The sequence below is a fragment of the Saccoglossus kowalevskii genome, chromosome 6, assembly GCF_978046115.1.
Source record: "Saccoglossus kowalevskii chromosome 6, keSacKowa6.1, whole genome shotgun sequence".
Classification (NCBI taxonomy): domain Eukaryota; kingdom Metazoa; phylum Hemichordata; class Enteropneusta; family Harrimaniidae; genus Saccoglossus; species Saccoglossus kowalevskii.
In genome coordinates this window covers 16,149,086-16,175,132 of record NC_140646.1, presented here as the reverse complement: position 1 = coordinate 16,175,132, position 26,047 = coordinate 16,149,086, and the positions used below count along the sequence as shown (strand labels likewise).

The 26,047-nt window shown below is 36.4% G+C and overlaps 1 protein-coding gene across 1 annotated transcript; it reads left to right on the top strand.

Moving 5' to 3' along the window:
- The first annotated feature begins 5,341 nt into the window (after window positions 1-5,341).
- On the top strand, window positions 5,342-21,460 carry LOC146741827 (uncharacterized). The gene is made up of 22 exons (XM_085500589.1): window positions 5,342-5,665; window positions 5,977-6,118; window positions 6,765-6,884; window positions 7,586-7,708; window positions 8,831-8,941; window positions 9,509-9,652; window positions 10,207-10,350; window positions 10,482-10,619; window positions 12,216-12,332; window positions 13,546-13,659; window positions 14,007-14,033; window positions 14,393-14,509; window positions 14,826-15,129; window positions 15,811-15,920; window positions 16,428-16,591; window positions 17,445-17,534; window positions 17,958-18,063; window positions 18,620-18,692; window positions 18,861-18,918; window positions 20,043-20,113; window positions 20,867-20,942; window positions 21,280-21,460. Exons 1-22 carry the CDS (start codon window positions 5,342-5,344, stop codon window positions 21,439-21,441), a joined length of 2,835 nt encoding a protein of 944 aa, XP_085356715.1. The 3' UTR covers window positions 21,442-21,460.
- The last annotated feature ends 4,587 nt before the right edge of the window (window positions 21,461-26,047 follow it).

Below are 26,047 nucleotides of genomic sequence, written 5' to 3'. Positions count from 1 at the left end.
ACTTTTCCAATCCAATAATCATCATCGTCATCCTCCGCACAGTCTTCTCCCTTAACAGCCACGATGTCCCCAGGTTTGAATGTCCTATCCTGAAAGAGCATAATATAGTGTTTGTTCAATTTGCCATCACTAGACTTGATGGTTATGTCTATAGCATTGATATGTAATACTTGGGTTTGCCTCTCTAATAAACACAAACAGCAGTTTAGAACGAGATAACTTTAAACATGCATCGTAATTGCAATGTATTGTTTCCACCACTTCCTGTAGAGCTAAAGATAGAAGCCTGCTCATAATTTTTGAGAAAGTTGGTCATAAATCGCACGACAGTGTTCATTGGTCTATTAACTAGAGTCATGAAGCTATTGTCACATAGCACCATAAAATACCAATCTTTCGTGTGTTAGTGACGTATTTCGAGAAACTTGTCCTAATATTTTTACAATTCCATAGAGCGCAATGTTAAACAAAAATTGCATTTTTCATCACTTTTTTAAAACCCAGATTTTTTTTAAAAATTCAGGAAAACAAAAAGTATCCCATTCGTAACAATATATTATTTTTTTCAGCCCATGTCGCCAGCCCACAATTTGAGATATGGCATAATATCTCTGTCATAGTAACCTAAGGTAAAAGCACTATAATACTGCCAAAATGGCCACTATCCACTAAAATACCACCATCATTTTCTCGAAAATTAACCTGGTGACCCCAAACATTTTTTTCAAGTCAATATTCTTATATTGTCCAGAAGTACAATTTATTAAAAAAGGAATAAATTCTGAGTATTTGAAATCATGAGTAGGCGGGGTGTCATTTGTTGACTTACTGACATAAACGCAAAATATAGATATAATCAATTTTATTTAAAACACAGTGTTACAGTGTTTTGTTTTACGAAATGAATTTAAAAATAGGCAAGTAATGCCATTATCTGCAATGCAGAGTCTAAAGGTTAACCGAGTTCTATACACGGGTGGTATTCAATTTTTTTTCTATTGCCATTGAAATTTATAAATATTTCAAATAAAACAAATTCACGCCTTTGTTAAACCCGATAAAACACTAATAGTGGCTGATTTGTTTGCGTACATTTCTAGGCTAATTTATGTACCTGCGTTTCTAGTTCAATCAAGGGTAATTTATACACTCACGTTTCTTGGCTAATTATGGCTGATTCGTCTGCCTGCCTTTATATAATAGTCTTGCGCATTAGTTTCGTAGAAATTATAAACTTTGTTTTTGTTTCCACATACCAGGTTAACAGATGAACAAAATGGTGTCATGTTACCCACTGATTTACAGCAGTCCACAGTGTCGTACCGTAATAACAAAGCAGAAACTACACCTCGGTCATAATCGCCGATATATGCCTCCCCGATTGATCTTCCATCGCCGATGCAGATGACAGTGCCTGAGCCCCCGCTCGATCTTGCAACGGCAGCTAATGATCTTATCGCCAATGTGAGGACAGTGCGAGATACCTCTGCTGATTTGCCAACCATACCCACCGAGACATTGATTCAGGATTCGGCAGAGCACCATACGCCTCTCGACCTTCCGAATCAAATGCATGTGTTTCGAACTGATTTGTTAGCGTCACCAGTGCATGACTCGCCGATAGATTTACCGGCGATACCGAAACAAGACCAGAGGAAACCAGGCTCGGTCTCGCCATTAAAAGACCCGCCAGTTGATAGACCGTTGCAAGGTCAAAACTCTAATCGGGCGGGGGAGCCAGTTTATGATTCCCCGACTCACTCTCCATTAAGCTCGCATACGTCTCCCTTGCATGGTCAAATGAAGAACCACAATACACATGACAATTCAAGCTCATCAACGCCGCGTATTTCAATGAATAATTGTTTTGTTTTGCCAACAAATAATCCCCGGATGTACCGACAAACCTCGCCAGCGGATAATCCAGGAACAAATCGGACTGCTTCTGAAAGTAGTCGGAACCCCACAATTGTGGCCTCACCAAGAAAACCTCGGGGACACGTACATAGCTCGAGGACACGGCGCATATCGCAACCAGGTCGGAAATCTAAAGGACGTCGCGCAATGTCGCCTACCTACGCTAGCCCAATGCAGTGACCACGCCGCCGATGTCTGGTCATTGCAACAACAGTTTTGACGCTACCCAACAAAATGAGTCGCAATACCGCCCGAAGGCAATGCAGCTCGCAACTCGCACAGACGATCGCGTGAACCTATCACGCATTTCCTTGATCTTACTCCGACCAACTTGAATCCACCACCGGATGAGGCGCCGCCACCTTACGACGAAGTGCGGCAAAGTACGTCGGTGTATCTTTGTTAATAGACAATGACAACGCGAAAGCAATGAACTGTATTTACAAGATTCGCGAGAAAACCTACAACATTCAGTGTAAATATCAGAATACCAACACTTTACGAACTATATGCAGGCAGTCCCGTGTATGACCATTTTACTCGGAACATGTTTCTAGGTATAAACAAAATCGCCCTTTTTATTACAGTAATATACGGATACTTACTTAAATATACGGCGTGCCATTTCCACTCATTTCAGTCTTTATGCACTTATTTTTTAGATTTTTAATAAAAATTATGAACAGAAGATACAATTGTTGTGGGAGATCCATATTCAGAATGATTTCTGACTCACGGATCAGCAAATTAAATACATTATGTTAATGCTACCATGTGTCTTGTCATTGATTGGTTAAGAGTAATGAGTGTGTGAAAGTGGCGTTTCATTCGGATTCTCCCAGACTTGCTTACAGTCTCTTGTTTGTTTTTTGGTGTTTGTCAATAAAATAAAATATTAAGCGAGTGTATAAATGACGAAAGCTGGGTTAACGTGTTTGTTTCGCGGTTTACCCTGCTTGTAACATTTATACATTTAAATAATATTTTATTTTATTAAAAAAAACACGAAAAAACAGTCTAGACACTGGATGCAAGTCTAGGATTCACCACATAAATTCGGAATCGATTCCCCCTCCTGAAAGATGCGTGGTTAGTAAAAGGGTGGTTGTCGCCGCACCGCGTCGTATTCGAGACGGTTCCATAACGAAATACATGTTTTGTTTCACGAAATTCAAACACGCGCAGCGCGACGACAACCTTTGCCTTTTAAGTGTAAAGTATGCTTTCGAGACATTGACTTCAACTTGAGTGATTAATGGAAATCCCAACACTTAGATCAGCAGTATGTATTAGGTATGGTTAATCAAAATTTCTCCGTAACGCTCATATGGTAATGGTGAAATTGTCACATTTGGCGATTTCTCAACCATCCATTTTCTCACACTAAAATATGTCAAATAGAAGTTCAGTGTGTAGTACATAAACAGCTATTATTTACAGTCGCATATTTTTTTGTTCATTCCAACCAGTAAAACCGAAATATAACTACTACCGAAAAAAATAGTCGAATAGGGTCATGTTTAACGCCAACCGTAGGACAATAGAATCGTACGCAAATAGTGAGTGGGTGTGAATCAAACTGCGACTTCATGAGTCCAGAACTACATATGATGCGTCTAAAAAACAAGATGCGCAATACGATTTGACGCGGGCCACGAATATGAATGTAATTAGTGTTGTTCCAACACTTCGAACACCGAGGGCGCTCTTACTATGGTTCCGAATTCAGCTTTTCAGTGTCCTGCATTACAAATCCGCCGATCATCACGTCAAATGCATCATCGGGATAGAAACTAATCGTGTCCCATGGTATAACGCCAGGTAACGCGTACCGGTAGCATGATATCGGAGAATACGAGGCATGTACACGGGTGCAGTGTGTTATGTATCGGTTGCCATCATGCTACTGTAACGGTAGTATTCTCGGCAAGTGTACTAGTACATAGTTTTTATTGCCATACTCAAGCAATATTTTTCCTACCAGTTTACTGAGTTCAGGTAGCATTTGGAATATTATATCTAGAATCGACAACGGACGGTACTAAATTATTTTGTTTATTCATACCGACCCGACTTCATCTTAAAGTTCCATTCCATTTTTGTATTATAAGCAGAACACCCCCCCCCCCCTCCCACTGATTATTGTGATCACAATGCAAAATGGTAAAATCAGTCGGTATGGAAACAAATCTCGAAATATTGAGAACTGAAGCTAGCCAACTCTTGTCATTAGAAGTACAACTTGTACACTGCGGATGCGGATGTAATGTATTTTTTTAGATGTCGGAGAGCCTGCAAAAAAAAGGTTTTGCAATGAAAATGGACCACGTGAACTATAAGAATTTAAAAAGAATGTTACAATTTGTTCATTTAAACTCTCGTGTCACTTACAATTTACTCTGCCTGAATACGACACAGCCGTAAACTAATGTTTAACTGTAGACTTGTTTGCAGTCTGTTGCGATTCCGATGAAAAATTCTTGAAAAATAAATATAAATTGCGTAAACGAGGGGTGAACGCGAAAGTCCTGTAACCGCGAAATCCCAACAGACGCAATTTATATGTATTGTAATCAAGTCTAATTTAACTGCAGAACTCTTCAGAAGCTGCTTGAAGCAGCATTTATCTTGAATGAACGAGACAGTTCTTTTTATCTTGCAGTCACAAAGTGTGTCAACAATGACAACGTAGATAGAGATGGTGTTCTCAACATTAACAATGGCAACGGGAACTAGTATACGAGTACGCTTCTCGAAGAGAAGGAACACCCGGTTTCACTGTGTGCTATAACTATCCTTGAAAGTGAAGTCCGATACGTTGAAGGCGACAAAAACAAGTGCATACTTATTGGAATGATGGTATTCGATACACCACAGTCCTTCACCACATGTGGGACTGTAGATACACTTGTGACGACGACTTCTCGTGGAATTGCGAAAAAATACTTGAGATGGAGTACAAAAAAGAAAACCATTTAACAATGCTGAACAAGCAAACTTAACTCAGGAAGATTATCACGTGGCCTTGGTTTAAACATCAAGGATTTTAATACAAAATACGCCAGTAGCAAACAAATGTTACATAAGAGACCTTAGAAAGAGGTCTCTCTCAAAGGTAACTATGGTTGCATATACTGTTAACTTTGAATGATAGATCCCAGTGTTTTGCATATATCGACCACTAGTAATGTGATCCTTATTTTAGTATATGCAATTATAGTTATCTTTGAGAGTTAACTTATATTACATAGGAGACCTTAGAAAGAGGTCTCTCTCAAAGGTAACTATGGTTGCACATACTATTAACTTTGAATGATAGATCCCAGTGTTTTGCATATATCGACCACTAGTAATGTGATCCTTATTTTCTTTTGATATTAACGAGTTCCACGTCGAGTTTCACTGGCCTCGTAGACCGGTGAGAATGTCTTTTGAAAACAGCAGAGCCAACGGCAACGATTCGGTCGGTCCCAACACCGATTTTAACTCCTATTTCGACAGAGACAAACCCCGAGATCACCCACCAAGTTCAGATGATGTGGACACAAGCGCGAAACGGAATGCAAAGAAAATTGTCAACGACTTTATGGGATCTACTACGGCCCATGGGCTCCCGAGGATATTTGACGGGAAAGGAATTATCGTGGCGATTTTCTGGACGATAATATTCCTAACAGCGCTAGCGGTATCAGTGTGGCAAATACAAAAACTCTTTAAACAGTTCATGGACAGGGATGTTAACGTTAGGGTAGGTAAAGGGTATTCTAATTGAAATCTGCGTTTACGTTTTGCCCTCATTGATTTACATTATGGGGTTGTGAAATTGTATTTTTTTCTCTTCTCCCACAACAAATTTATTTTCCCAATTCCCCCAGCCCATCAGTTTTCATATGTGTAAGCCCTAAACTATTCATTTTCTCAGTACTGAATCAACACAAGACGTCCCTATTGTTTGCAATTAACTATTGTCGTAGTATGTCCCTTCATGCCTACTTGAATCAATGCCATTGATAATAGTTATTTTTTCGGTAAGTGAGTGGCTTAACTTTATTTTTTCAGATTAAAGTGGTGTCTGCAACAGGTCTACCATTTCCAAGTGTTTCGATATGCAATACGAACAAATTACGAATGTCCGCCATAGCAGAGTCGCCATACAAGCAACTCATAACAGTTGATACAGAAATAGTTCGGCCATACTATGGTAGGTCGATTACCTTTTCTTCTGTCAATGATATATATGAATAGAGGCGTATCTACACATGATTCGATGTAGCTGATAGTAACTTCCCTATTTTTTCCCGAAACGGGTATTTTCGAGAATGGTTATATCAGGCAAAGTCCCTCAATATATCTATCTGTGGTAGAGGGATTGTGTATCATGTCAGGTGTTTTGAGTAAGTTTGCAATACAATGTAACCGACCTTCTAGGATGAACGAAGCCTGCGTCAGTGAGCGTCTTTTTTTTTTTTTTTTTTACAAATCTATCTAATATTCCTATTCTGCAGTTACTTTCTTTGTATCAGGATGTATGTTTTTCTATTCATATCTATCATTGAAAAAGGGTACTTTGTCCGGAATATCTTGTACTGCCATTTTCTGAAAATTATTATTTTTGAGAATGTTACATTTCAAGTTGTCCAAATTGTTAGGGCAGTTATAAGTGTTATTTTGTGGTAATTTAAGTCATTATACACATTATACATTATACACACTCGTTCGAGATATTACAAATCGGTCAGTTTTTACTCCTCATACTTTCTTAAAATATAAATACGCATGTAATTCCATTGTACATTTTATTTTGTTTACAAAGTGTGTAATATACCCACCTTCTATGTTCATTTTAGCACATATGTGTATTGAAGGTGACTTCCGTTGCAATAACGAAGGTTGTATAAAGAGCTATTTGAAATGTGACGGGTATGATAACTGTAGAGATAGAAGTGATGAACAAAACTGCAACTACGGTGAGTACATCGCGATACATATGCAAGGCGTATAGACCTTTCCCGTGACGTCAATGGATATCAGGGACTTAGTGTGTGTACGTTATTATAAATATGTACGATTTTATGTGCTTTATTGTAAGTATGCACGTTATTGTAAGTATGTACTTTATTGTAAATATGTACGTTTTTATGTGCTTTATTGTAAGTATGCACGTTATTGTAATTATGTACTCACAAGTATGTAGTTACGTATTGTGTGTACGTTATTATAGGTATGTACTTATTGTAAGTATGTGCTTCATTGTAAATATGTACATTATTGTAAATATGTACTTTATTGTAATTATGTACTCACAAGTATGTACATGTACTTACTTATTGTGTGTACGTTATTATGGGTATGTACTTATTGTAAGTATGTACTTTATTGTAAGTATGTACTTTATTGTAATTATGTACTTATTGTAAGTATGTGCTTCATTGTAAATATGTACATTATTGCAAATATGTACTTTATTGTTATTATGTACTCACAAGTATGTACTTACTTATTGTGTGTACGTTATTATAGGTATGTACTTATTGTAAGTATGTGCTTCATTGTCAATATGTACATTATTGTAAATATGTACTTTATTGTAAGTCAAAATTATATACCTTATTGTAATTCATTTTACCATGAGGATGTCATTGGGTTTATTCACAACATTCCATTGCAGGCAAATGCGGTCTCACGCAATTCAAGTGTAACACCGGAAGTCCCCTAGGCGCATGCGTGGATGAAACCTATAGATGTGACCGAATTTTGAACTGTTATGGAGGTGAAGATGAAGACAACTGTGGTAAGTTAATGTTCTCTCCAATAATATTAAAGTAGCAGGATAGTCTATTTTGTTAGAAAAAAAATTGATGAAGGCTCGAGTCAGAGCAATTATGGCCAAATCATATAGATGTTTGAAAAAGGCTTTTTTTTTTGTAGACTGTATTTGTTTAAAGTCACATGACTCTAAAAATAAACAGATGTGTTAAATGCATAACGTGAATACAAACGCTATTAGCATAACTACTGTTATCTTGTTGAAAAAAAAAACATTGTAAAGAATACGTCATGGAGTATAATTGTTAGAGTGTTTTGTTTCTTCTAATTAATATTTCCATCATTTCTAAAATGGTAACTGTTCCTGCTATTTAGTGTCTCCGTGATGTCACGTTCGTATTTCGGACAATGTTTTAAAATACGGGAAACATTTGTAGAAAAAATCAAAATGCAACTTAGGAGCTGTTTTTTTGGATTTAAGCAAACTGGAGTTGTTCAGAATTGAAAATGGAGAAAACGGCACTTGTGCGAGTCTGTAATTTCTTCAAGATTATCGCATGTTTTAACATTTACAGTTAATTAGATTGAGGACAAATACATAATTTGAAATATTGTCATGAAGTAAAGATAGTGTTTGAACAGTGTTTTTTTTAACCGATTTCAGGAGACTTCCCTTAGAAATTTGTAATTGAAAAACGTAGGAGCTAATCTTCCATCACACCCACTTGAGCTTGTGCTGTTGTATTGGACACAGGTACTATGAGTAACAGGCACAAAAGGGCCCATCCTGCTAACTTAAATGTGTTGATTTTTGGTACCTGAAAATTTACTTACGCGATCGTTACTGGACGATCTACCGAAAATTCCTTTATCCATAGCGTGCGCGTCAATCAAACGCAGCGACAGTGCCACATAACGCAGTGGGTGCTTGGAAATGTTTTACTTAAACAGCAATGAACTAGATTGTCGCTTTCCGAATAAACAAGGGCACTACCCAAAGACACGAAATTAGTTCTTACACGAATTAGGATTTAGGTTTCTGTTGCGAATTTGTAATCATATCGCAATTTAATTACACGTGATCTTCATCCACATCACACCTTCGCATACTAGTACATTCATTTTATATGACTTAAATATCTTCAAGAATGTAAAGACAAAAAGGAGTTCAAATGTGTGACGTCGGGCCGCTGTATTGCGCTATCCAACCTGTGTAATGGTGTAGAAGACTGTGTAGATGCTAGCGACGAGAGCAACTGTGAGTAGTTTGGTTTAATGAAAACACTTCCACCATTTACTTTGAATCATTCGCTTAAGAATGAGGCGCGCCCGATAGAGCGAAATCTGTCCAGAAATCAGTTTGTTAAACTTTGCTTCTTTTTCTTTGTTTTTGTTTTAGTAAGCCTATTTAATTATGGGCAACCTAGTCATGAAATTCTCACAAATTACTAGTAATGGGGATGATTTTAATCCATTACTGTAACATTCACATGTACGTCTTGGGTGAAACACTTAAAATTATTCAGTCAACAGAAATGACTCCTCTAAAATGGCATAATATTCAACGAAATCATGTATGGAATGCACATCTTATTACGGCTGACCACTATCATGTTTAATCCAGTTTAAAGACAGAACAATGTTGACGCAGTCCACAGAACAGTGATGATTATTATTTTACGAGCACACAAATACCGACTCATCTCTGAACTGTGACAAGTGTTAATCTATGCCACGACGGGAGCCCACTCAATGAGTGAAAATACCGTACCTATACGACAGGTTCACACTGCCCTAATGTATATTTCTAAATAAAACACACCAGGTACAAAAGGCGGAATGTACTGCGCAGATGATTATTTCCAGTGTGATGATCAACGGAAGTGTATACCACCAAGTTGGCAATGTGATGATTACAGTGATTGCGATGACAACACGGACGAATTGGACTGCGCAACACAATCTGCAGGTAAAAAACGTAACCTATGTTAGCATCACATTTGGGCTATGAATTGCAATTGCATGTGACATTCAAAGTGTTATTAACTTATTAATGTTGATAATAACTCGACAATTAACGATGCGCATTGCATTATACGATATTTTATATAATGCACGCCATATTTCACCGGCTAAACATCGGTTAACTCATGGTCGCGTGCAGGTCACGGCATGCAAACCCGGAGCGCGAAACTCGAATGGTTTATTTGATGTAACAATCAAGTACCTATGATTTCATTATTTTGTACCTCGGCTGTTCTGAATTTAGGAGTTTTATCAATCAATTTGTCACAGTTAATACGCATAGCTTAATTTGTAGTAAATTTGTTGTCGTACTTTCATATACAATGTCATAACCTGGTTACGTCATTTAGCCGCAGAATGTCCAAAAGGGTCATTGGCTAATTCAAGACAGCCGTGATGTAAACGGTAGTAATTCGTACGACACATTATTTTCGATTTTCGCAATAAGGAGAAACATGTTTATATATATGCATTAACATATGTTTTACTCTGTTCCAGGAGAAACAGGTATTGTGGTTTGCTCAAACACAGAATTCCAATGTGATGCAGCGAACTGTATCCCACTATCGTGGAGTTGCGATTGGTACCTAGACTGCCTCTCGGGGAACGATGAAGAGAATTGCGACGACAGCGCAACAAACGGTACGCGCATTTAAACATTGCAAATATTCTGTTCAAACTCACCCTAAATAAATGTTGGCAAATTATATCGTGATCATGAAACACATTTTTACAAATATTTCTACATTGATTATTGCTTATATGCCACACAGATTGTGACTCGGATCTATTTATGTGCGATGACAACACGTGTATTGTGAGTTATTGGGTATGCGATGGTGTGGCTGACTGCTTGGACCAGACTGATGAAGCGGAATATAACTGTGGGTATGGAAGCGAATCTTCTAACGGTAATTATTGGAGCAGTATTTGATTTGCTGTTTAGATAACATGACCTCTGGTGTAGGTTATTTTTATATCCAATATTTCAGGGTTCTTTGCCAGATCCAATGATTTTATCCTTGTCATCGTGATCACCACAGTACGTGGGAGGCGAGAATGCAATTTTGACGCTTTTTGTTAAAGCGATAGGGTTGGCACCTGCGCACGCGCGGGAATTGAGTCCCAGGCGACGATAACAACTCACGCTAAAAACGCAAAGGCTCATAGGTAGACGCTTGTTTGAAAACAATGACACGCCGTGGCCATCTGAGGCATGCGCAGGTGATGACTCCCCCGCTTTAACTTTCATTTTATAAAAATAATTGCCTTGCAGCATCGAATGAAGTTTTGAACATATGAAAGCTGAATTAGCCACTAGTGGTTTTGGCGACATTCCACGTATTTTTTTTTTAGCTAAGACTGTATTTAAAAAAAAAAACTTCTTAATTAACTTGGAAAACACAGCGTATAAGTTGGGCAATAGAATAAATTCGCTTGTGATGTTTCACAATGGTGGAATGAAAATTTAAAACAGGGAATTGTAGTTTATTCTGCAGTCAATATATATATATATATATATATATATATATATATATATATATATATATATAGTTTATAATGCACTGGAACCATTATCAGAATTCTGCATGGCTATATATGTTTTCTTACCATATAAATGTTAAAGAACGTTCTCATTGGACGTGTATTTGCGGTAGGTAGTCTTCAGAATGTGTGTTACATATCCGTCAAGCATTGAAGATAAGATTACATTTAAAACCACTCGATAGAAGTCAGTCCAAAATATGTTGTTGAATTTCTATTACTTCATGATAAAATCTTATAAAAACACATGTTAACACTGTGGTTACATGGCTAAATCCGGTAAACTTATCAGATTTGGGGCTGTGTCTGCAGTGATTTGCGGTGGAGATAATGTGCTTTTAAAATGTTGGCCAGGGGTAGGGTTGAATCCACGACTTCATTCACAGTAAGTGGAATTCAATCGAATTTTCAAAAAAAAATAAATAAACGTAATCAAATTATGTCTTCAAAGCATAGATATTTGACAATTAATGGCAACTATACCCCAATGCTCAATATACCCCACTGTGTTTATGCAATTTGTGCTGCATGATGCGTTCATACATTTAGTGTTATTGTAAGACAATCTGTTTCTAAATCACCGCAATTTCGTGTTTTCTTTAGTTTATCGTGGTATAAGTCTACAACGTACAACATTTTTTATGATATACTTTGAGTGTCGTACTCTGAAGGATAAATCTAGCGACAATAACACCCCGCAAAGTAGTGAATATCTACTGTAAATAGATTAATTATTCACTGGGTTTTAATTTTGCTTATTTCGCTGACTGGAAAATGCGCTAAATTAAAATTTAGCATAGAACACATTATCTAAATGATAAAACCGTGAATTTAAAACCTACTGAATATGCCTGAAATGGTAAATCAGCGAAATGAAAACCCAATATGTTATACCTACTAAAAAGTAATATGACGTGACTCTTCTGAATGTATCGCGTTGTAATTATGTATTGTACCTTTAGGTAATTGTGAGACCGAAGAGTTCCAATGCAACGATACTAGCTGTATATCACAGTACTGGGTATGTGATGGGTATAGTGACTGTGAGGACGGTGAAGACGAGGATGGCTGTGACAACAGTATGTTAATATGTATTGTTTCTCTGTAAATGACAACTTATACTGATTTGCGTTGTCTTGTTTTGGCATTGTATATCGACTTTTTTTTTTAAAACCACGCGCTGGGTCTGCGTTTTTTTGTTTTTTGCGACGCGCAACATAGAGGGCGCTTCAATATGATAGACATACGTGTACATGACAATAACGATTGCTTGAAATGTCCCCTTAACTCAGTAGAATGTTATTCAATAACAATATTTTCAAATCTGTTTTCATCTGTAAAAACACATGACATAGTATGCTTCATCAATACCATATGCACTCACATATCTTGTTAGTTATTGGAGGAGTGAATACAAACAAACAAACAAACAAACAAACAATTATTTCCTTATATGTTATAACTTATATGTTAGTATATTTGAATAAATTAATTCCTAGAATGCACGTGTTAGTAAATTTGAATCAGTGAAAATTAGACATACCAATCACGAACTGGTTGTGGAATACATAGTCATTTCAGGCTGCTGTAACTGTATTATTGATGTTATTTTCTTTCTGTTAGGCGACATTTAAAATTAAGTCGATATTTACCAACTGAGTAGATTATAATAATTTGTATGTGGATTGCTGGCTCACGTACGCAAATATAAGTAGCACATATATACAATAGAAATAATAATCTCACAAGACTCGCAATAAACAACAATTAAATTAAAGTTGCTCTATGAGTATAAAGGCATCATATCGGGGGAAATGCAGCGGATTTAATTTACATGTACATACAATTTGTCGAGGACTTAACTGTTAACAGTAAATGAATAAATTGCTCATGCGTGTTTCTCGTGTGACCTTCTAAATATTGTGACCGAAATTTGTTTCTGAGATGACCCCAACAAGGGGATTTTAAAAGAAAAGAAAATTTATCCTCAACTGCTGAAAACTGTCTATAATATGTTTCTTTGTCTAGAATCTCCGAATCCATTTCTTAAATCCTTTCAACTTTTAGACCGATTTCCAGTGGAAAACCAGTCGATAAATGTTTATTTATCGCTTGCCCTGTTTGCCACACACCAAATCAACGCCCGCTTTTCGCAAGACCAACTGTATTTCAGTTGGCCAGAAGCGTTTTCCTCGATTGTGAAATTCGACATTCAAAAAATCTCTGTAATTATTACCATAATGTAACTCGAAAAACGTCACTATATTCAAATGTGTCTGTATCTCAAATTAGGTGAAGACTTCTTTGTCTGCGATGGAGGAAATCGGACAATACATGTCAGCTGGATATGTGATGATTATGATGACTGTGATGACGTAACTGATGAAGACCCAGCAAACTGCCCAAGTAAAAAAAAAATTATATCTATTTCTGAAAGATTGTCTCAAGAATAAAAACGTGTCTACTAGTAGCTGCAATGCTTCTAAGCGGCGCAGTCTTCGTGGAGTGTGCGCTCGGATTTCGTGATCATTGCATTTTACCCGCGTTTTATACATCACGTGGGACCTCTCGGCGACAACCGTGACTGTGACACTCTAATTGATGTTACGGTTGATAATAATTAGATTATAATTCACACCTTAATGATCAGAGTATTCTGAGCGTTTGCAGATGTTCTCATATAACCAATCTTCACCCATTGCTATATTGACGTTTTGCATAAACTCAACCAATGTTCATTCTATCATTCACAGATTCTACGTTAACTGCAACGACAAGTCGTAAGTTTTATAACGCGAATTTTTCCTCAGCATTAGTAATATACGATTGTCATGATTTCCCATTAACAGTGAACAATGTTGTATTGCTGCACTGATTACCTTGTCCTACTCTAAATAAGTTGATTCATGAGAAACAAGCACATAACAACCATTATAACTTGTAACTTCTACAACAATACTCACATGGACTACAACTCAACAAACTTATTCAACGACCCAAGAGCGTCAATGTTACCCCCGCATTCGGAGATATCACAAACAATCGTAAGAGTACGGGTTATCTTGGTGACGGTCGTAGAAATCCATTCGCACAATTGCGCTATCATTTAATAATGTCCCGTTTATGTCTATTATTTCAGCTCCTTTATCATTCTATTGTCAAACCTCGGGTGAAGAGCTGGCATGGAAGTACGTGTGTAACAACGTTGTGGATTGTGATGACGCAAGCGATGAAATTAACACAGGATGTACAAGCGGTAACAAAATAATACAGTTGTTGATATTTTCTCAATTTATACTACGCTTTATCGCGCATTTTGCTGGAATCATGAACACAGTTTGAAAAGAGGTGGGTCCCACAGTTCTATCGCGGGAGTTACTAAATGTACGTGGAACATTGCAATTAACTATGCCCATCATTACGTCAAAGGTAAAACTATTATACACACATCGTATTTTATACAGTCTTTGCCAGGACGCAGAGGCAAAATTCACTTTGTTAAAACAAATATTAAGAAGTAGTTGCACTAGTCTTACAATTTCATACACGTGCAAACTCAATTTATATTTCAGGGGTGTCTGCTAGGTACCGCCCGACAGCAGATGAGCTTTTGTTCTTATACTCGAGTGTCTCAGATGACATAACCGTGTATTCCGAGTTCTTGGACAGTTTCTACCAAGATCATTTACTTGGCAGAGTTGTAAGTGAAGATCCACCCGACTGGTATGGGTTTATTGCGTACAGTAACACCCCTGATTACAGCGATTTAGAGAACGTGTTAAAACTTGACGTGAATGAGACTGCAGGTTATGGACATCAACTGAGTGACCTTGTATTGGAATGCTCTTTTGATGCGACCTCTTGTAACTTGACTAGGTAAGTAGTATTTTATTTCAGCTATTTGCAAACTGTTGTTCAATATAATCACATAGGAATAGCATGTACAGACACACAATAATTACAATTATTATACATCTGTCACCGTAACGCAATAAGTTACAGCGTGCCGTAATTTTGCACTATTGCACTACTATATAAGAAAATGCGAACTCCAAGTATGAAATGATTACGCGCGTAAGCGTCCTCGAATAATAAAAAAAGAATCATGGCTGCCCCTAGGGTTTGACCGGTCCCCATACAAAGAAGTTCGCTCAATCTTTTTCGCCATTTCCGCTGTACTGTCTTCGTGCATACTTTCCGGTATCCTCGTAATAACCTCATATTATATAAAACTTTTACCAGCTGCGGTACAAACCAAAATAATGGCTAATTAAAGAGAATATGCCTTTTCAATAGTCACGCCCTCTGGCGATGAAAACATTCCGTGACGTCAAACTGACGTAGATGAGTGGAAGAATGTGTAGTCCCTTGTTATTTATAATATAACAACTCAATCTCCCAAACATTATTCTTATTGATGGATGACGTCACAAATGCACGATGACGCGAGAGGGCGCGACTTTTGGGACGATGTATTAAACTTTTCAATTTATGTATTAAGTGGAGCAGTGTCGTGTGCAAACATATTTTTTAGACACCATTCTGTTTAATTCTCAGGGATTTTCAGGAATTTTATGATGACAGGTATGGCAACTGTTACCAGTTTAACCCTTTCAATGATAACCAGGATGATGAACGCTACTCAACGAAAACTGGCGCTAAATATGGCGAGTATGAATAAATAAATATTATATAATATAAATTTATTCAGTACAATGGCCTCAGGCCTATAGTACAATAAATAAAAAAATAGAAAAATACATATAAAGTGAATCCTTTAAATAAATATTGAATCTACAAATCACAACTGGTTAAATAGCTTTTCTATATGCTTAGAAGCGTAGAATACAAATTTCGAAATTTGAAAAACAGATAATTTGTCAAACTGCATTAAACGAAGACATTTTTCATAAATAAATATTTGTTTCTGTCGGAAAACAGATAGGAATGAGAGGTTACCGAAAACGAATACTTTCTCTGGGATTGTGAAATGTTCTTCTACAGTGCGATGAAACGATATCCTAATATTATAATTGTAAATCTGTTTTATTAACATTAATATTTTGGCGTGCATAAATACAATTGGTAAAATCTATCAATAAACCTTATCCTACTAACCTACTTTCACATAGACTTGACCAGATAAGGGTTTATCACGTGTTTATAAATTACAGGACTAAAGATGACACTACTTACCGAGCAGGACGAATACATCAGTGTGTACGGTCGAGATTCTGGTGCAAGAGTTGTGATTCATCCACCACATGTCCCTGCCATTCCATGGTCTGAGGGAATCACAATACCCCCGGGAATGATTACATCCATTGGAATGAAGGAGGTAAATAAAAATCATATATTGTGATATGGCGTGACTACTATTATGATTTATCCGATGTTGTCACATGCTAATGTATGTGTTAATGATGTTACTCATGGATTTGTATATGCCAAGGAGGTTAACCGTGGTTTCGTATATGTTATTAATACGAGCAATAATAGTTAAATATATCAATTAGATTTCTCCTGGTTTCCTATGTTAATGAAGTTAATCGCGGTTCAATATATGTTAAGCAGGTTAATCGCGGTTCAATATATGTTAAGCAGGTTAATCGCGGTTCAATATATGTTAAGCAGGTTAATCGTGGTTCAATATATGTTAACGAGGTTAATCGATCGTGGTTCAATATATGTTAATGAGGTTAATCGTGGTTTAATATATGTTAATGAGGTTAATCGAACGTGGTTGAATATATGTTAATGAGGTTAATCGTGCTTCAATATATGTTAATGAGGTTAATCTTGCTTCAATATATGTTAATAAGGTTAATCGTGGTTTCGTACTTGTATATCGTTTTAGGTGAACGTAATCGTGTTAAGCAGGTTAATCGTGGTTTCGTACTTGTATATCGTTTAGGTGAACATAATCGTGTTAAGCAGGTTAATCGTGGTTCAATATATGTTAATGAGGTTAATCGATCGTGGTTAATACATGTTAATGAGGTTAATCGATCGTGGTTCAATATATGTTAATGAGGTTAATCGTGGTTGAATATATGTTAATGAGGTTAATCGTGCTTCAATATATGTTAATGAGGTTAATCTTGCTTCAATATATGTTAATAAGGTTAATCGTGGTTTCGTACTTGTATATCGTTTTAGATGAACGTAATCGTGTTTTTGTTTCGTTTCAGACCAGGATCAAGCGACAACCACATCCTTACGGAAACTGCACTGAACAAACCAAATTCGAATCTATGTACGGTACTCACTACACTCAGACAGTAAGTTACCGCTGTGTATTTGCAAGTGGTGTATTGACTAAAACATTTTGGCATTTACAATACTAACTGAGGCAGAATCGAGAACATACAAATTCTTGAGCATTTTCTTAATGTTTTGCCTGAATGCGAGTGGCATAATGTGAATAAACATAAGACTATATTATATATATATATATATGTATATTTATGTCTGGGTACAGAAGACTATCGCTGTACAGCTCTAGATGCCTTAATAACGTTCAACATTAAAATAAACAGTTGTTGTTCTGCATAATTGAGTATTGCGAATGCAAACTTTGAAACCGAGGTTAATTGATCAGTTTGACAAATCCCGGTTTAAAAGAATGCAAATAGTGAACTGTGAATAACTGAACATATTTATCATCTTTCTGACAATATCCATATCATTTGCATTGATTTTAGATTTGCGAAGAAGAGTGCTTACAGGCGAAAATGTTAGAATTTTGTGGTTGTGTTGATACAATGTTGAGGGATGAACCTCGCTGTATGCTGCTCAATAGGACACAGGGTAAGATGCAATACGGTGGTTTGTGATGTGATGTGATGTGATGTGTTATGCGATGCGAGGGTAATGTTAATTCAGTGACTTCATACAATGAGGTGCGATGCGTGCGATCGTGATGTTAAGCAATGCGATACGATGGTATGTGAAGGGATGTCACGTTGCATGTATGCGATACGTTAATTCTATTGGCTGTGGGGAAATACGGTGGGATGTTAATGATGTGTGCACGATGTGATGCTACGATATATGATTCAATGTGAAGCTATTATTAATCGGTAATGTGATGTGATGTACGGCTGCCATGCTATGCAATGCTATGTTAACTGTACGAGATGTGACACAATGGCATGCGATACTAAGATAATGCTAAGTTATATACTAATGTTGTACGATGCGATAAATACAATTATACTGCTATGCTATGTAAATCTGTGTAATGGTACATGTACATGCATGTGATTTTAACACTCTGGGTATGCATGAAATGCGATTAAATATGATTCATGCTACCGAATCATTTACGGGATTATACACGAGAAAGTTGTCCGATTTTTTCCAGATTCTTGCAAGCAATTAATTCACTATCTCGCTCGAAAGGAAATATTAGATTGCAGTTGTAGTCAATCTTGCACGTGAGTATTAATGAAGTGGATAACGATTCGATTATTAGAATAAGTAAATATTTGTGTCCATCTATGGGTCTGTAAAGTATTTTTTTCTTCCATTTGTCAGTCTGTGTCATCGTGGGAGGGGGCGGTTGTTCTTTCATAATCAGCATATATGAATATTCGTTTTTACAGGGAGAGCTGGTACACAACAACAACCTCCCAGTCAGTATGGCCATCTAATACATATCTAGTGAGTATATCTCCAATCCAGAATGTTTTATGAATAATATGTTCCATTTTTATACTTATTACTGTGTTTTGAAGCTTTATTGTGGTACTAGCAAACAGTTTATGTTTTAAAAAAGAAAGAGTACTTACTTGGTAAATTATGAACGAAAACTGTCCACTGTCGAAGGTTAGCCGACTGTTAGCGCAATAGATAAAGCCATCAGGTAGTATTACTGATACTTGGAAGCGTAGATAAGAGCAGATTTGGGCCGAGGTATGATTCTCTAAACTTTTACTTAAGGACCCCAAAATAGTTTGTTAATTAACGAAAGTGGTTGGGAAGAAGTACAAAATTATAATGTGAATTTGAGAATACTGCAAGTTTTTTTTTTACTGTTTTCCGCATCCCCATCGCGGGTTTGGTGTTGTCACACATACGTGTGTGTGGAAGTTCTTTTGTATAAAAGGATATAGGGCCAATATAATGATATCACACCTGATTTATGTTTGTATCATAGCAAACTAAATGTTGCATCCAACCGCAAACTACGCACACTTCACTCATTCAGTAGAATAACCATATCTACATTCACACAGCTCGTTGATCTGAAACAAAGTTTGTTCGATCCCAGGGTGTTATTGCTCAAGAAATGTTTTAATTTTACATAGAAAGGGTAAAGCTGCACTCTTCACTTGGATCATACAAGAACAGCGTTTTTCTAAAAAAAAAAGTCCCTTCTAGTGAACGGGTATTTTTGAGAACATAGAAACAGACTTATTAATAGCAAATAAATTGTACATTCCTATTAATACTGAACTGAAAATGTTATATTACTAAAAAAAGGTAGAGTATACGTTTAAAGAAAATATAATCTCCGACAAAACAGTTCGGGAATCATGGTGGATAGATTCGCCAATCACTTCTAACGAGAGAGCTATATTGGGAATTAAATGCACATGAATTCTGATGAGGGTCCCATACTATGGATAACAACGTATGGCTTAGGAGACTTGATTTGCATGAACATTGAACCCATTTGTACTCGCGTAAACTAAACAAATAAACGACGTAACCTTATTACGATATTTTGCAAAGACGCATTGTGACAACATGTGATTTAAAAGTAATCTTTATTTCTTCCACAGAAACATTTACTTAAACAAATCCACTATAACAATGCCAAGACAAATGTAATCAACGATCTAGAAAGCGTCAGGTAAGTTATATACACTGGCATATAGGAAGATTACTTTCACAATGATATTTATCAAAACTACAGGAATATCACTCAGACAGTACTCCAGCTGTACTGTCTTCGTGCATACTTTGAGGTATTCTCGTAATAATCTCATTATTATACAACTTTTCCTTCCACGGATACACCATGGAAATGCCGAAATCCAAAAAGTAATCATTCCATATTTGGAATTCGCATTTCCTTGTATGGTAGGATGGAAATACCCCGTAAAATACCGCAAAATTACGGCACGTTGTAATTTATGGCGTTACAGTGACAGGTGTATAATAATAAGTATGTTCATTTGATACCTAGTGTATCGTTGGGATATACATGTTTTGCAACTTTTGAAACGCACGAACTAACGCCGGAAACTTACAGTCAAAATAAGTACAGTTCGACTTATGTAAAGTGACAGCATTTGAATTTCTAATTAAATAAGCAAAATAAAGTAGTGTTTAGACATAGCACGCACTAACTCAAGAAAGTCGGAGACAACATAGTCGATGATTCCAGAATATAAGCAACAACTGTCGATACATACAATACACATTTGCTTTTAGGGCTGCCATAGTTTACAAACCTGCATATACACCTTAGATTCAGTCATCAGATAGAAATGTGTTTTAGTAACGACTGTGGTTAATCTGCACTGTGAAAAACCACACAAACGGATTTGTATTAAATTCTTTGTGTACATTAAATTTCAAAATGTTTTTCTTTCATCTCAAGGCAAAACCTGGTACGCTTAGAAGTGTATTTTGAAGAACTAAATTATGAAAGTATCGAAGAGATTCCAGCAATCACGGTAAGTTGTTTAGTAAAATTATTTCAGTTTGCTCTCTAATATATGTACGTTTACTAAGAATTTATCAATATCGGAATATGCGACAATATTTTTTATAGAGGTAGAACCATTACGCACGTACGGCGTCGGGTTGTTGATATATTCCATGCAGACAAGTAGTTTAACATCCTTGAAGTATACCATGAACTACTGTCGTATGTGTTTTCTGAAGTTTCTATGAACATTTGGAAACCGATAGGTTACCCATCAATGAGAAATTGTATATTAAATGTATTCTGACGTAATATCTTAAGGTGGCATTGAGAATCTTGCTATCGTTATGCAATTTTACTTACAGGAAGAAAACCTACTCAGTGATATTGGTGGAACACTTGGTCTTTATTGTGGATTTTCCTTTATAACGATAGTGGAGTTTCTACAGTTTGGTTTTGAATTACTCAGAGTGATATTTTTACGAAGTACTAAAGTTGCCCCAAGTAACAACAGCCATGATGCTTGATTTGTAAATAAAGCAGTACAATATAAACTAATGTACTCCATTCTATTAAATCAACGAGACTTTTCAAACACAGCGTTATGCAATTTATATCATTTAACCACGTTCTAACTACAATCGAAACAAGTTTGCCCCCCCCCCACACACACACACTCGAGATCAATTTATGCACATTATTGATTTGAACGTAACTGGATTTTCTCACACGACAGTTATTTAACACACGGTTACTAAAAAAGACTGTTAGCAAACTCCTTTATTAAAAGGTGTGAATCTGCCTAATCCCGCTGTGTACGCCCTCTATTGCTTGAGATTTCAAGGTCCACCATTTTGCTTCATTTTTGTGTCGATCACTTGATGTTCCGCGAATTTGAAATTTTAAGCTTGTTTTCGATAGAATATCCACGTTTAGTGAACAAGCTCTACGATGAACCACACGTACATTTCGGATGAGTACTCTTTGTGACTGTGAAAACATTCAGAATCGAGAATCGTCATTTATCGTTTTCACTGTTGTCATGAGAGTAAGCTTGGGTCCCGGTAGAAAAGTGACAAAAATTCTAACCCCCAAGTCACTATTTTAAAATACATTATATTATAAAAAATACTACCAAATGAATTTTTAGTATACTACCGTGCGTACTTATGAAGGTTGTGTGCGATTTGGGGGCTTATTAGAGTAAATTTTATCGTTTTGCTTACGCGTCACTGTATCAGCCATTTTGTTTTTTAGTAACAGTGTATAACACAAAGCGTTTGACTACAATCAGTGTAAGCCGTACATATAGAACATTTACACTAGTTTTAACGCAAAGGGTTTAACAGCAATGCCCACATGTATATATTTTATAGGTTAATGTGTATAGCTTTTATATCGGTAATAACCATTTGTATCCAACAAATTGTTGATATCACTTTGTGGATGTCAACAGTATTTGCATATCAGAAATGGAATTTTATTCGTACATTTTATTTATTGTTTTATGTATTTTATGAGTCCTGAAAATTGTGGAGCGACACATCTACAGATTCATTATTAGCATAAACTTGTATCGGTTTGTAATAAATGCGAATTTGTTACACTGCATAGCGTTATTTTATGTTGAGTGCTAGCTTTGGTATAATTTTTTCTTATGAGGCGGTATTGCAACAGTTGCAACATGCTGATACAAAGTATTTTGACGCGACAATGTATCCAGCAGAAAGTCGATCTGATAGTTTGTAATTGGGTGGCATGATCATTATTTAATGCCATTCCAGGCGTGAACTTTTGTACTTTTTCGAAATAACGTGGAATCGATAGAGAATGTACCCAGGAGTAGGGGATACGGGCCTAGGATACCGTTGAACTTCTGCTTGTACGTTGTTCATTTGCTTAATCACCACTGGATAATTTGATTACCTTAAAACAAGAGTCACCATGAACTGCGTTAAATGGAAGCAAACCATCTCCCGATTCTGAAGTACGATGCTGACTGTACCACGTGGGCGATGTATAGATAGTAAATGTGTACATGGAGGTGGTATGTTTCGAGTGAGGTGGGCAGAATGGTGCCTCCTGGACCTCGTAATATGTTGACTAGTAGAGCACGAACACAGAAAAGGTTAATTCTACATGTTACATGTCAGGTTTAACCAGCTATATTGGATGTGAATAGTATTGACCACTGCCATAAAAAAGTAACATTTGTTTTTGATCAGACAAATTGATACATTACACATCGGCAGATGCACTACATGATGTGGCGCATATACAATATTATATATACAATACTATCATAACTGCGTACAAATGCGAGATGAACATCCATTCAGTGGCACATACCAAAACATGAATATAAATATATGGTTTTGTAAGGACTTTATTTGTCAGTAATACACGCTTGCATATAATATTTGATGCCAGTTTACAAAGATTTAGCAGGGCATCAACTCGTTTTAATTAGTTACAATAATCAGCTCACTGTTAAAGACCACCTTGATTAAATTTCAAATGATTTAAGAAGTACGATTTTAAAAGATACAACCGATACTTAAAAGTACAAAGAAATAAAACGCAACTGTTATTTTATTTCATGTATATTAGTTACATAACTACTCAAGTCGTACGGAAAAAAAATATCAAAATGAATATTCAGGATGTTGAAACAAGTACAATCCATACTAGTATTACAATCCATGCATATACGTAATGGTTAGAATTCAAGTGACACTTTTGTTGCACACGCTAAATCCGGATGCACGGCCACTTAATTACTATGGAACTAACATTTGTGCACATTTTCAAAATCAACAGCTAAATCAAACCAATCAGACACAGAGTTATTGTAAATTAAAAAAATGTACATTTTCAGCATCACTTAGATTATACTCTTATCATTTGTAAATATGAAAGTTGAATCGGCTATACTACGTTACACATGTTCACCCACACTCGAATCATGCTAGGATAGGGAACACAAATAATCCTGTCATTTCCCAAGAGAAGTCTGTGCCACAAAATAAAAACATTACTCGTGTTATATATAATTGTCGCCTAAATTATTTAGCAGTAATGTTAAATAAATTTGAAATCAAGAAAAAAAAAACAATTACAGAATGTACCGTGTTAATATAACTATTCTCGTACTGATGTACATTTTAAGATACAACACAATACATACTATATAATCTCATGTTGCACATGTATAACAAATATAGATAATTACAGATGTTAAGCATACATCATTGAAGACGAGCATGCGGCCGACAGAAATATCCGCCGTACCTGCTATGACGATGAATACATTAGCTCAATAGAATACACGACAAACTCGCGCGAATAAAAGTGTGACTTGTTTCCCCGTAAAAGAACAAATCATTACTTCCGTTTTAGCAGTTTTAAATGGACAACTAAAACAGTCCGACAAAAAAAAACTTACCATTTTGTTTCCTACTGGGAAATGTTTAAATTGCCATGGATTCTCTTTGAAACCTTGACCGCTACCTCAAAATTACTTACTTTGTAATTGGTCCAGGTACACGTTGCTAGTGGCAGTTATATACAACGAGACTTGTTTGATACGATTGTCCCTATTCAAAAAATAATACGTGTATAACAGTTGGCTTTGTTGCCGCGTGAAAATGCAAGTAGTTCTACTATGTAGTAAAAAAAAAATCCAGTCAGTTTGTCTGATGTTGTGCAGTATACCATGGGATACCTCCATGCATTGCCAAATGTTTGAATTAAAAATATAAAACCGCGGAAAAGTCAACAAAACTATTTTAGAACCGGGAATTTGTAAGTTTGCAATAGTTATGACGACCCCGGCTGTTCAGTATATTCACTGGCGATATGCAAATGAGTGCGTTGTTTAATGCCAGATATTTATTCTTTGTGACGATACTAAAATAAAGTGAATGTCGCATTCACTGGCTGTGGATTATAGGGAGTTATTTTTATTGTTTTGAAAAGCCCTGAATTTTATATGTTGCGTTACTGGGTCGGTGAGCGAGCACGCCGATGCTAAAGTTAACCAATAGCTCGACAACGTTTAAAAGTAGGTGACTGTCCATGCACGCTCTTCTACGAAAATTGATGACGTGGTAACGAATTTCATGTCGATTTTGTATGTACGTTATAACATGACAAAGCACTGGCGTTTATCGGGTATGAACGTTATTGTTTCATGATACGGTGTATCAATGCTGAGTTTTCACTTGCTTGCGGAAGCAGGATACGCCGCATCACAAGTGGATATATGAATGAGGTTCTGTTAGTGTAATGTAACTGATAAAACGAAATGTCTAGTAGCAAGTTAATTAACTATGATTAATTATTATATACACATAACCCCAAGTTTCTATCTATTTCATTTGAAACAACATTATAAAACATTCTATTGCATTTAGCTAAGAACGGTGCACGAAATTGCAAGAGATCCATCAAATATCCAATTGTGATTGAATACGCGATAATAGCGGGACACATTCGCGGACACGGATTTAAGAAAGTAAATCGTCCCTGGGCAGGGCACTGGTTGAAAATTATATAACAATTACATCAGAAAAAATCTGACGACATGGTTAATTGATAGTCCTACTGAACATTAGAAATCAACTGCATAGCCATCTATATGCCAGAGTGATCATTGAAACCATTACAATACTGTGAACCTAGCCTATACAAATACAAACTAACACTGAGTACCAACTTATAACTTGGAAACATTTTTTAAAGCGTTTTTTGTTTTGTTAGAACTGTTTATTTTAATACATTTGTATAACATTGCCTTGCCCTTGGAATGAATACACGTTTTAACGGATATTCTGTTACAAGTTCGGTAGTTGTAATGCCTGGCACAGCACTAAGAAAGAACGAGGCACTGAGGGATTATGACAAACGTCGCATACCCGGGCTTGTCATCCGTTTAATGATACAGCTAACTCAAAATCTTCAATCTTCAAAAGGATGGGCGACATACAAGGCGATCGACACCCCGACTGATGAGTATTATTATAATTGTTTAACAAAGGTCGCGCAATTCGTAGGGCATTTGCTATTAAACTATGTACTTGTAGCAAAGTTATAGCTAGGAAAACGACAAATCCGGCATTGTTCTAGTAAATA